Genomic DNA, 13,812 nt, shown 5'->3' on the forward strand with positions numbered 1-13,812 from the left:
TGTTGTGTTCCTGAAAATGTTTGAAATATTGCTTATTGCAATTATTCATATCCTCCCAAAAGTAACCAGTTACCCAAAAGTAACCTCACAGGCAAAGCAAGGTAAGGCAAGTTTATTTGTAGAGCACATTTCAGCAACAAGGCAATTCAAAGTGCTTTACATGAGACATTAAAAGCATCAAGACAAAGTGCAAGAAACACATAAAAGGTAATATAAAACGAAATGCAGGAAATGCTTCTCCATGTTTAGTTTTAGCTCTGGGGACAGAAAGCAGGCCTGTGCCACAGGGCAAATGTTTGGAATATGAAATCAGCACAATTCTTTTCCCTCTCCCTCTTCCACTTTCTCCTTCTTCTTTTTTTCTTTGTTCTTTAAATTCAATGCTTGGAATGATATTGAATATTATTGTGAAACGTCTTGGTTTTCCAGCCAATCAGAAACATTCTTCTCATCTCTTCTCTCTTCCTCGTTCTTGTTCCATAGATTTAAACTAGGTTTTAGTCAACAGGGCAAACATATATATCTCACCTTTCTGGCCCCCGGCTGTTTTTTTTGCTTCCCTCTGGAATATGTAGAGGTGGGACATATGCCCACCTCCCTTGTTCTCTGTAAAGCGCATTGTGTTGCCTCTGTGTATGGAATGCGCTATACAAATAAAGCTTTGATTGATTGATTGATACGACAGCTCAGCTCCCCGTGGTTCCCTGCAGGTGGACCTGTGCAGTAAGAAGCTGGACCGGGCCGAGCAGCTGATCGGAGGCCTTGGGGGGGAGAAGACACGCTGGAGCGAGACGGCCTTCAGCCTGGGAGAGCTCTACACCAACCTGACCGGGGACATCCTCATCTCGGCCGCCATCGTGGCTTACCTGGGGGCCTTCACCTCCAGCTACCGACAGGTACGCATAACATGGCCTTCTATGGAGGTATCTAAAAGGTAGCTGATCTGCCATCCATCCATCCATCCATCCATCCATCCATCCATCCATCCATCCATCCATCCATCCATCCATCCATGTGACAGATGGATACACCAATAGGAGCGAAGCCTCCCTAAATAGAACTGGACAGTGTTATCGTCACAACAAACCAGATGTTGAGATGGACCAAAGTGGTGTTAGTGTTATGAATATGAACATTCCTTGAAGCGGTCTATAATTAATTGACGTCGGACTCGTCTATTTGAGACATTATGCTGAATTAGGGCTTAGGGCAGCTAACTTCACACAATCACAATGGGACTCATCGACTATTTGGGCTATGCGTTTAGATGTGCCCCCTTATAGGTTTTAACACTTCCATACAGGGACATATGATGCACATAAAGATATAAACGGATTTGGTTTTAGTATTGGGGCCTAATAGGAACATTATGACATAGAGTATGCCCCTGTGGAAAACATGAGTGTATCTGTCTATACAGGGGGCGGGAGATATTTAAAATATTTAAACTTGTTATTTTGTGAGGCTCAAAGGGACTGCATTAAAGAGTGTCTCCCTAAAGACCTTATCAGTGCATTCGGCTCCTCTCGTGGGGATTTTTTAACAACAAACAAGGGCCATTCATAAAATATAGATGACCGGTCAAAATGCTTTGCGTTTGTGGGGAATAAGTATTAGCGTTAAGGATTTATACCATCTTAATGGAGTTCCCCAAGTGCCTTAAATTAAAATCGCAGAAAGCGCAAAAACAAGCCTTGATGAGCTAGTTTTACATGCAACTCTGTAAGCAGTACGGCAACGTTCACAGGAAATAGGGACTCGGTGCTATTTTCTCATCTTCTCAAGTTGAATGTTGTGTTGCTCATGCTGTTGGTTCTCTGTGGGTGTTTAGAGATGAATAAAGACCTCTGGAAACACTTTGCAGCCGCCTCCAGGCATTTCAACAGCTGGGAACGGCAAACGCAGCTGAGGGCCGTTCTGATATCAAGGTGGTGCAGCGGAGAGGAACGGAGCGCTGGGCTGTGTGTCACAGCTAGAGGGGCTGGGCTACAGAGGGACAGAGCGCTGGGCTACAGAGGGACAGAGGGACAGCGCTGAGCTACAGAGGGACAGCGCTGGGCTACAGAGGGACAGAGCGCTGGGCTACAGAGGGACAGAGGGACAGCACTGAGCTACAGAGGGACAGAGCGCTGGGCTACAGAGGGACAGAGGAAAGGAGCGCTGGGCTACAGAGGGACAGAGCGCTGGGCTACAGAAGAACAGAGGGACAGAGCGCTGGGCTACAGAGGAACAGAGCGCTGGGCTACAGAGGAACAGAACGCTGGGCTACAGAGGGACAGAGCGCTGGGCTACAGAGGGACAGAGCGCTTGGCTACAGAAGAACAGAGGGACAGAGCGCTGGGCTACAGAGGGACAGAGCGCTGGGCTACAGAAGAACAGAGGGACAGAGCGCTGGGCTACAGAGGGACAGAGCGCTGGGCTAGAGAGGGACAGAGCGCTGGGCTACAGAGGAACAGAGCGCTGGGCTACAGAGGGACAGAGCGCTGGGCTACAGAGGGACAGAGCGCTGGGCTACAGAAGAACAGAGGGACAGAGCGCTGGGCTACAGAGGAACAGAGCGCTGGGCTACAGAGGGACAGAGCGCTGGGCTACAGAAGAACAGAGGGACAGAGCGCTGGGCTACAGAGGGACAGAGCGCTAGGCTACAGAGGGACAGAGCGCTGGGCTACAGCTATGCTTTCCAGCAGCACAATCGTTATACATAATTAACTAAATACATTTTACATGCTGTAACACAATTTATAAACAAAATAGACTACTGTAAGTTAACTACTGGCCATAAATACTTATCTAACTACCTAATTGCTTATCCCCAGAAATCTTTAGATTTTCACCCGATAATTGCACCATTTTCAAGTTATTTCAGACACTAAAATGAATATTGTGCAACATGCTTTATTGGCTAGGGCTAAGTTTAAAGTGAAGAAGACTAATAGAGTGGGAATCAGTAGTGATCTCAAGATTCAACTAGATTTTGATTCTTAGGGTCACGATTCCAGTGTGCACTTTCCCTCTCTCTCTCTCTCTCTCTCTCTCTCTCTCTTGCTCTCTCTCGCGCCAACTGTCACTCAAAATGCACGCATGCCAAGTAGTGAGCAGCCGTTATCTTGAATGACACACAGAGGACCCAAAATGGAGGCTACTTGCATATGATATATTATTTTCAAGGTCTTTAATGCATGATCGGAATGACAAATTAATATATATGGCCCCGGATTTATTTTTTGTAAAAAAAATAAATAAAAAAATATTTATATTTATTTTTTTATTCAACCACCCCAAGTTCTCCCACACAACTTCCCTTCTCCGTTCCCTACACTGGCTCCCTGTAGCAGCTCGCATCCAGTTTTTCTGGCACTAGCCTACAGGGCAATGAAAGGAAGAGTTCCCTCCTACCTCCAGGCAATGGTCAAACCCTACACCCCCTCCCGACCGCTACGCTCTGCTACCTCAGGGCGACTGGCTGCCCCGTCACTCCGAGGCCCCTGCGGACGATCGACACGGCTCTTCTCTGTCCTGGCCCCGCAGTGGTTGAACGAACTGCCCACTGATGTCAGGACAGCAGAGTAACTGCCCATCTTTTGTCGCAGGCTCAAAACTCATCTCTTCAAGAAGTACTAGCACGATCCTCCCTCTTAATCACCTATTATATTTTAGATTGCTATTCTTACACTTTTCCTTCAGCACTAGATTATGCTCTTAGTCACTTGTTTTAGAATGAGATACCCTTGTGAGTTCTGGCAAGTAGTAGTACACTGGCTTTTCCTACATTAAATGCAATTATTGTCTGTCTCTTCAGATAAAAGCGTCTGCTAAATGACTGCAATGTAATGTATAAAACACCCAGGAGTTAAGCCCCGGAAGCCCAGGCCAATGGTCCAGCATATGTCTGTGGGGGCAAGGGTCTGTTTATGTGCGTGTGTGTGTGTGTGTGTGTGTGTGTGTGCAGGGCTGAAAATTAACACCTGCTACCGGCCAAATGCAGGTAAAATTTCCAATTGGTGACTAGATTTGGGAAGGCTATCTGAAAAAAAAAAATACTTGGCCGGTAGATTTTTTCATCTACAGTCCCCTTGGCAGGTGACTCACCGTGAGCCAAAAAGTAAATTTTCACCCCTGTGTGTGTGTGTGTGTGTGTGTGTTTGTGCACGGGTATGGGTGTATGATAATGTAATCTGTGTGTGTGTGTGTGTGTGTGTGTGTGTATCCCCAGTCTCAGACTGAGGAGTGGATGGAGCTGTGTAAGACCAGAGAGATCCCCTGCTCCAGCAGCATGTCTCTGACGAGCTCTCTGGGCGAACCGGTCAAGATCCGCAGCTGGACCATCGCTGGCCTGCCCTCCGACAGCTTCTCTATAGACAACGGCATCATCATCTCGTAAGTACACGCCCCCAAACCATGTGAAACCAGAGGGCTTTCACCACTAGACAGCTGCGATTCAGAAGGACTGGAAATGCAGCGAAATTTCTTAATTTATTACTGTAAAGCACTCTGTGCATCCGTGCTGTGAAGAGTGCTATATAAATAAAGCTTACTTACTTACTTACTTACTTCTTACTTTCACGCTACATCATCTTATTAATTTTATACCGTAAGAACAAAGCATATTAAAAACCAAGGTTTCAAATAAGCATAATGATAGCTCTTCGGAGAGCCCCTCAAGGTTAGACCCTAAAATCCCTTCATAAACTACAACGATCTTCCATCCAAATATGGGTTCCCCACTGACACGGTAAGAGATCATATTATCATGCTGTCATGGTCTCATATATTATACATGGTCATGTATTTGCAACCCTTCCATCCTACCAACTCTAGGGAACATTACTTTGCGTGAAGATTCATGACCTCATCCTCCGTCTGTGATGAGCAACCCCCCCTGAGATGATGTACGGCAGCCATGTTGCATCTCGAGTCTCTCCACAACAAATACAGGGTTACATTTCGACTAGGTGTGGATTATACTGTCACGCTCACCAGATGGTATCGAGTCTCACGGTCTCCCTTCACTTCACATCACTCGCCTAATCTGAGTTGCAATCAGCGGTGTGATGCTGCGACCGGCTCTTTAATCACATGAGATGAGCTGTGCGGACGCCATGCTGTGAGCTGACTGAGCACGGGGGGGGACGCTCGCCCCCCTGCTGTGCCAGGCCTCTCAGTCAGCTCTCTTGCGGTGCTCTGTTGGCTCACTCAGGGACTACGGGAGGCCCCTCCCCTCCCGGGATGTCTGGCCGGCTCTGACCGCCAACAAAGAACAGAACAGAACTGGCACTCACCAGGCAGACGGTGTAGTCTTTAAAGTTTGAATGGGCAGACACGTTCTGGCCTTAAGCCATCATCAGCATAAGGTTCACAATAGAGACAGGCAGTTATATAGGTAAGGGGTGCAGGGCATTGGCCAATCACAACATAGAATCACTAATAGCCAATAGGATCCACATGTGTATAGGACGCCTAGTGTGTCCTAGCAGAGCAGGAAAATATAGGACAAGGGCCTAGCATTAAGGCCTAGCATGTACTAGGAAATGGGCCTTACCATATAAATATATTAAAAATCATTGTAGGCAATAATTGCAGACAAATGAGCATCATCAACATTATAGAGAAAATACATATCTTCAATGTGTAAAAATTACATAATTATCAGCCAAACACACAATCATCAATATAGAATAAATACAGAATCAACAATGTAGAAAAAGTAGAACCCGATCAACACTAAAATCAGTGTATAGGGGAATGCATAGCATGTGCAAGGAAAAGTTAAGCGTTAAGAGCCATGCGACCCTGTGTAGGGAAAAGCAAAAATACTAAGAAAAATAATAACAGCAGTAACAACAATAATAACTGAGTCAAGTGGTTCCTCAGAGCACTTCTCTGGACAATGGAAGGACATGGTTCCTTACAGATAAAGATTCATTCATAAAAAGCAACTCTTCATTTTGGACCTTTAGGGTTTGTAGAACAGTACTGTGTGTGGATCCAGGCTGCTTCTCTCTCTAATAATAGTCTGTTCCTATCGACCCCTCTTTAGACGGTGGACCACCTCTATTCCCTGGGGTTTGAAAGAGCAGACGCGGTGGCCAGCTGAATTAAAATGTCTGGCCGCTGGGGATTTATCGTCTTTGTTCCTTATACAGCTTTTGTGCTCAGAAATCCTAGTTTTTAACTCTCTAGTCATTTTACCTACTGTATGTAGGCTAGCCCACACAGGCATTTGAGGAGGTAGACCACATATTCTGTTCTACAGATGTTCCTGTTACGTCTCTATCTTTTTTTTTTAGCAGTGTGAGGATGGAGGAATGGCCTCTAGTCATGGCGTTACACTGGGTAACGTTGGAAACGGACATTTCCACCTGGCAAACTAGAGAGAGCATTCAGAGGAGGAACAAAGCAGTCAGCTCTGACCAAAGAGCCCTTTAAGCTGCTGGCTTGTTTTGGTGCAAAAATGGGCAGATCTTTAAAAGAACGGACTACTAAGGGCTCACTAGATTACTAGTGTGTTTAGTGTTTAGTGACACATCTCTTGATCTCTTGGGATATTAATATTAGCCTCTCTTGGGCACATTACAATTCCTCCGTCCCTCTTGGGGAGGAGATTCGAGGCCAACAAACACTGTCTATCGATATGTTTTGCTTCGTCGAGGCAATTCACAACAAGCTGATCCTTATATCCTCTTTCTCCGAAACAGTCACACATGTCAAGAGCTTGCACGTTGAAAGTGCTGTCATTGCTGACAATGACAGATTATTTTAGCTCTTAAGAGTTGGCTTAAGAGGAGCCTTCTCCAAACCCCTGGGGTGATATCTGCTATAGTGCAGCAGGGTATTTCTATCAGTCTGTTTTCTATAGACACAGATACTGAGGTGATCAGCTTTGTTCACAAGTACATCCAGAAACGACAGTCTCTACTGTGCTCCAAGGAAATTCTGATAGTAAGCATTTTACAGTTTAAATAAATGCTGAAAGCCTCTTATTCAGCAACAGAGCCTGTATGCAAAAAATGTCATCGGCATAGAATAACCAACCTTTTATCATAGACAGAAAAGGATTGTTGTGGTATACTGTACATACTGATTTTCAAACTTTCCCATAGAAAGATTGGCATAATTGGGAGAACGTGAACTGCCCATGCTGACACTCTGGAGGGGGGGGGGGGGGGGGGGGGGGGTCTGGTTCACTCTTGAATCGAGAAAATGGGAAAGTGCCTCCAAACCCTTTTTGTGAGGGACATTTGTGCATAGGCTTACAATGTCCATAGTGCATAAAATGTCCGTAGTTTGAGGATCCTGAATAGAAGACATTTTATTATGAAAATCTGTGGTGTCTTTCAAATAAGAAGGAAGTTGGAAGATTCATTCTTTAATGTGGAAGTCAGTATATTGCGATATAGGTTCAGATATACGTAGGTTCAGATATGGGTTCAGATATGGGTTCAGATATAGGTTCAGATATACGTAGGTTCAGATATGGGTTCAGATATACTGCAGGTTCAGATATAGGTTCAGATATAGGTTCAGATATACATAGGTTCAGATATGGGTTCAGATATACTGCAGGTTCAGATATACAGTAGGTTCAGATATAGGTTCAGATATACGTAGGTTCAGATATGGGTTCAGATATGGGTTCAGATATACTGTAGGTTCAGATATAGGTTCAGATATAGATTCAGATATAGGTTCAGATATACGTAGGTTTAGATATAGGTTCAGTAAGAGATTGGTCTCTCTCTCTTTCGTGTCTTTGAAGCTGGTTGGTTATATGACAGTTTCCCATGTCTTTACACCATGGCCATGGCAGCTTTGGATCGCCCTGTTCCTGTTCTCAGGCGGTTTAGCGTCTTCCACTGGACCCATTGTGCTTCTGAGCCTGGAGGGAGGGCTTCAGAGGGAGGGATACCCATTTCAATGGGAGGGGGGTCGTCCTCAAGCCTTTTAGTCCATAGTTGGAGTATGGTTTCTTCCTGTGATGTTGTTAGGGGCTGGACATGGCTGAGAAAGCTTCTCCTGGACTTCAGCCGTTGGGCCGGGGGTACGCGTCCGTAGAGGAGGTGGCGTTCATCACTGGTGGCCTTGGTCATCTCTGCTCGGCTGGTGACTTCCCGTCTCACATCAGCAGGGGCAATTCCAGTGAGGAGGTGCAGGTTGTTTATGTTGGTGGGCTTCAAGCAGCCAGTCATTAAGCGGCAGGTGTTATTCAACGCTGGGTCTAGTTTCTTGGCATGGGTTGATCTCTCCCAGACAGGACATGCATATTCTGCAGAGGAGTAGCACAGGGCCAGAGCAGTAGATCTTAATGTGTGCGCTGTGGCTCCCCATTTGGAGTTGGTCAGCTTCCGGAGGATGTTATTTCGGGAGTTAACCTTCAGTTTGGTGTTCTTGACATGTTCCTTGTAGGAGAGGGTGCGGTCCAGTGTTACACCAAGGTAGACAGGGTTGGTGCAGTGCTCAAGAGGTGTTCCAGACCATGTGATGTTAAGGGGTCTGTTTGCTTCCCGGTTCCTGAGATGGAACGAGCATGCTTGAGTCTTCGCAGGGTTTGCGTGTATGTGGTTGCGCTCGTAGTAGAGGAGTAGCTCATCTAGGGCTGAGGTGAGATTCGCTTCTACAGCTTCAAACGTACTCTCCTGGGATGTTACACAGAGGTCGTCAGCGTAGATGAACCGCTCAGTGTTCTGGTCCATTGGCTGGTCATTGGTGTAGGTGTTATATAGTAGTGGAACCAGCACACTACCTTGAGGCAATCCGTTCCGTTGTCGTCTCCAGCGACTTTGCTTGTTGTTAAGGACAACATAGAAGCGCCTATCTTTCAGAAGGGCTCCAATGAGGTCTGTGAGTGCCAGGTCTTTGGTATTCTCCAGGATCTTTTTCAGGAGGAGGCGGTGGTTTACAGTGTCATACGCGGCAGACAGATCAACAAAGACGGCTCCTGTCACCAGTCCTTTCTGGAACCCGTCTTCAATATGTTGTGTGAGATTCAGAAGTTGACTTGTGGATTTGCCAGGTCGGAATCCAGCCTGTTGAGGGATGACAGCTGGTTCAGTGACTGGGGCAAGCCTGTTGAGGATCAGGCGCTCGAACAGCTTGTACGGGTGGCATACCAGGGAGATTGGGCGGAAGCTCCTTGCATATGCTGGATCTTTACCGGGTTTTAGAAGAGCGATGATTTTAGTTTTCCTCCAGATCTTTGGGATGTTTCTTGTCAGCATGCAGTTGTTCATCAGCTCAAGGACCCACTTTCGTGTCAGAGGTCCAAAGTGCTTGATCTCCTCTGTGAAAATATTGTCCAGGCCGATGGCTTTGCCAGTTTTAAGGGCTTTGATGCTGATGTTGAGCTCTTCAGGGGAGAAGGGCTCAGTCAGTCCAGTGTTTTGGGAGTACTGATGTCGGTCTACCTTTGGTCTTGGCTGTCTGGTGGTGGATTTCCCATTGAGCAGCAGCTGATGCGCAACTTGGTTGGCCGTGGTGGTATACTGTTGCTGTGTTGGTGTTGATGGGTCAGATTGGTTACCAGCAACTATAGGGCGCCCGGGAACTGGCTCAATACATGATTTATGGATTTTTGGAAGGGTAGGGCATACAGGGTGTTGCTGGCACATGAAGTCAACTTCGTTTTTTGAACAGACCCTCTTTGGCTTTGCTGAGAACAATGTTAATCTCTTGGGAAAATGTAAGAGTGGGATCATAACTTAAGGGTCTGTAAAAGTCTCTGTTTGACAATTGGCGCAAAATTCCGCTTCTATATGCTTCCATATTTTGAATCACCACAGCGCCCCCCATGACAGCGCTTATTATCACAATAGAAGAATCCTTAGACAAACAATCAAGTGCTTGGCGCTCTTTCAACAATGACTTAGAGAAAGCTTTAGTTTGATCAGTTTTAAACAGAGCGAGGTATCCTGTTCAACTAGCCTGCAAAAAGTGGCCACAGAGGAATAGTTAACCGGGGGCATAAAAGTACTTTTAGGCTTCAGGCTGGAACCAATATGTATGATTTGAATAGGCGGGTCCTCGGTCAGGGGAGGAACAAAGAACACTCTTAGTTTGACAGCTCTGAAGAACCTGAAAAGTTGTACTCTGGTTTCGAACGAGTTAGCAAGCTTGAAGGGCACACGAGATAGACCCTCAGGTAACGCTGAAAGTTCATCTGGAGTCAGGTGCATGCTGGGAAGGTTGGTAGCGTTCAGTACGTCCGTCGTCTGCCCACCCCCCCCCCCCCCCCCCGCTGGCCGTCTCTCGCCGTGGGGCGGCGGGGTGCGTCAAAAAAAGGTGGTGGTCTAGACGTGGCAGATGCGCCCTGGTTTCCCGGGCCGTCAGCGGATCAAACGACAACTCAGAGGCATCACGTTCATGTGGACGGCGGGGTGCGTCAGACAGACATGCCTGGACTCGGTTGTTGTTCTAGCCCATGGGTTCCCAAACTCCATCAATGTGGGCCTCCCCTCTGAAAACAGTGACACACCCGCGCCCCCCCAACCCCCAAAATTTGTCCATTATGCAAGACAGAGTTAGCTAGCCCATAACGTTACACAGCTAAGTTAGCTCGGTGGCATCTGTTGCTAGTTAACGTTATGACGTTTTCGCACAATACATTCATGCCTGCGGGGGGAGGCTCTCTCTGCACTATCCACAAATTTAGTATACATCTCTCCCATTATTTATTTCAATCCCATGTATTTCAATTAACCATCCCTCCGCGCCTCCCCTGAATTTCTTTGGGGCCCCCCAGGGGAGGCCCGCCTCACAGTTTGGGAATGCCTGTACTAGTCCAAGGTGTCTCTCCGGTATTAGCTCAGTTTCACTTCTGCAATCTCCCTCTCGTACGTGGAGATCAATTCACAGCATCTCGCTTCCATTTCCTGGAGTTGTTGAGCGGTGAACTTGGTGTTCATTTCTTTCTTTAGATCGGTGATCTCTGTTTGTGTTTTGGACAATTCTTCTTTAGTGAATTGGATGATCAAGTGCATTAAGTCCAAAGAGCGTTTGTTTCAACAATCTGACTGTCCCCCTGGTGCTCAGCTGTCCTGTGTGTGTGTGTGTGTGTGTGTGTGTGTGTGTGTGTGTGTGTAATGGCAAATGGACTGCACTTATATAGCTCTTTCATCCAAAGTGCTTTACAATGAAGGCCTCTCATTCACCCATTCACACACACATTCACACACCAATGGCGGCAGCTGCCATGCAAGGTTAGCCTGAGCAATTGGGGGTTCAGTGCCTTCCCCAAGGACACTTCGACATGTCATCAGGAGGAGCCGGGATTTGAATCAGACGACCCGCGACAGCCTCCCCTGTGTGTGTGTGTGTGTGTGTGTGTGTGTGTCTGTGGTTTTGTGTGTTTATAGTCTTGACTGTGTGTGCGGTGTGTGTGTTTACCTAACTTTCTTGTGTGTCCGTGTGTTTGTGTTTGCGTACATGTCATGTGCAACTGTGTGTTTGCAGGAACGCCAGGCGCTGGCCCCTGATGATCGACCCCCAGGGCCAGGCCAACAAGTGGGTGAAGAACATGGAGAAGATCAACAGCCTGCACATCATCAAGCTGAGTGACGCTGACTTCGTACGCACCCTGGAAAACTGCATCCAGTTTGGCACACCGGGTAAGAGCTCCTCTGTGTGTGTGTGTGTGTGCGTGCATGCATGTGTGTGTCTGTGTGTGTGTGTGTGCCTGTGTGTGTGTGTGTGTAGTAATTCTGAAACGATCAGTCTCAGAGCTCATCCTCATCAGTCTCCTGGATGGTGCAGTACCCTATATCTCCTGAAGGGGGCTCTCTTCACCATAAGAACATTCCTCTGAGCCAGCATGAGAAATACTGCAATGAGGTCTTCTGTATTTTGGGATCTTTTGTTCTCTACTCTTAAAAGAAGCAGCTGGGGGAATACACACCAGCAAAGTGCAATTTCTTATGAAGCCCACATTATGTACCCTGAGGACCTTTAGAATGTAGCACAGTACTCAACTGTGTTTGACGTGCCATTGTTTTTATGCCTGTTTTTCAGTGGCAAGCTGACTCTTATCATCTCTGTGTGTGCAGATGGTCCCGAGCTCTCTTAGATAGCATTTTTGTTTGTATGTCTTGCTTTGTTCAATTTAATCTCCCTCTGGACCTTTAGCTCGATCACCGATGTAGTCTCTTCTCAGTTCCTGCTGCTATCGTGCAGACTTGACTTTTGGCCCTGTGTGTTTGTAAGTTTCCTCACACAAACCCACTTTTCATTGGGAAAAATCCTCACATCATCCAAAGCAACAGCCTCTTTTGCAAAAGTACCGTTTCTCGTTTTGCCATAGAGCTGAGAGAGAGAGAGAGAGAGAGAGAGAGAGAGAGAGAATGTGAAGAGAATATGAAGGCGTAAAAACGGGCTGAACTGGAATCGCTGTCAGGTCCCATGTTTAGTGGCAGACAACTATGACAGCTTTTCGTAAAAACAAGCATATGACAGCTTTTCGTAAAAACAAGCAGTGTGTCCTTCCAGGAACATTTTCGAGAGAGGTAGGGATAGAGAGAGAGAGAGAGAGAGAGCACTATATGTCCATCGTTTGGCATATACAGTACAGTAGCTCTCTATCAATCCTGTATTTTGTTTTTGGACAGGTATTTGATAGCAATTAGTCATTCTATAGCTAAGCTCTTTATTGAAATAATACCCTCTCATTAGTTCCCATGCAATCACTCGTGTTTTGTGATAAGAAAGTCATAAAAGCCTGCCATTTTCCAGAGCCATAAGAAATTAGCATGTGAGCTCATCTGCATAACAAAACCAGGTCTGGTTACTATGCTATGTACTGTTCTATGTACTATGCTATGTACTGTACTATGTACTATGCTGGGTGCTAACTAAGCTGTCGTCATGTCAAGGAAAACCCTATTTGGAGTTCTATAATGGCAGTTATAATTACATATCCCTAATGGTAGATAATACTGTATATGAAGCCTCCAATTGCCTTGAGTCATAAGGTAAATTATTGATTGACTGACTTAGTTAACAGGGGAAAGTCGTAATGACCGCTTCCATCACATCTGCAACCTTGAACCTTCTCACCCAACAAAGATAAAGTGCTAGGCTGGACCCCAGTTCCTCAAATAATCACTTGCGGGGATTTAGAGTCGAGTGGCAATTACTTGCACACTGATGGCGGCCACGGGTAAATGTGCGCAGACCAATGTGCATATCTATAGTCGTATTATAGATCATGACAATATCATCGGTCAGTAGGCTATAGCCTAGACCAGACTATTACACCAAATAATAAATGCAGTAGGCAATGCCTAGGCAATAGCCTACTCCCAATAAATGCATTAAATATTTTGAATTATACATTACATGTTAATAATCTGCGATGACATGTTTAACGAGGTTCATTTCAAATAGCCTACATGCATGTTCATGGGTAGGCCTATAAATACACTGAATAAAACATTGTGGTCTAGTCGGCTATAGTTGGCCTAATATCCCACCTGTGGCAGCTGCTTTGTCTCTTGAATTCTGCAATCATCCCCATAACTGAGAATAATTCCAGCACTTCTCACAGTCATCAGTGTTGCGCACATAATTTATTTGCATGCATGTTCCCACGCATCTTATTTGGTTATCTTCTGATTTAGATTCCATGAAAGTGGCTGTAATGATGAAAGTGTCGACTTGATGGAAATAAAGCATTGTTGAAAATAACTGATTATTTTGGTAAATGGTGTCAAAGTGACATTTGTACGTATACGCCTTACGATGTAGAGTCCATGAAAGTGGAGCAGCGAGCGAACGTACTGTGTGATACGCACAACCCACACTGGTCACTAGTGCTGCGTGAGGACT

General features: G+C 46.0%; 1 protein-coding gene across 1 annotated transcript in view; it reads left to right on the forward strand.

Moving 5' to 3' along the window:
* The window catches only part of dnah7 (dynein, axonemal, heavy chain 7), a gene marked incomplete at both ends in the record, with an annotated part of 109,454 nt that overhangs the window by 67,213 nt on the left and 28,429 nt on the right, over positions 1–13,812 (forward strand). Inside the window, 3 exons of the mRNA XM_084452028.1 lie at positions 711–896; positions 4,214–4,377; positions 11,446–11,600. Coding sequence (XP_084308154.1) covers positions 711–896; positions 4,214–4,377; positions 11,446–11,600 — 505 coding nt within the window. The remainder of the gene's footprint in view (positions 1–710; positions 897–4,213; positions 4,378–11,445; positions 11,601–13,812) is intronic.

The sequence above is a fragment of the Borostomias antarcticus genome (assembly GCF_949987555.1).
Source record: "Borostomias antarcticus genome assembly, chromosome: 17".
NCBI classification, from domain to species: domain Eukaryota; kingdom Metazoa; phylum Chordata; class Actinopteri; order Stomiiformes; family Stomiidae; genus Borostomias; species Borostomias antarcticus.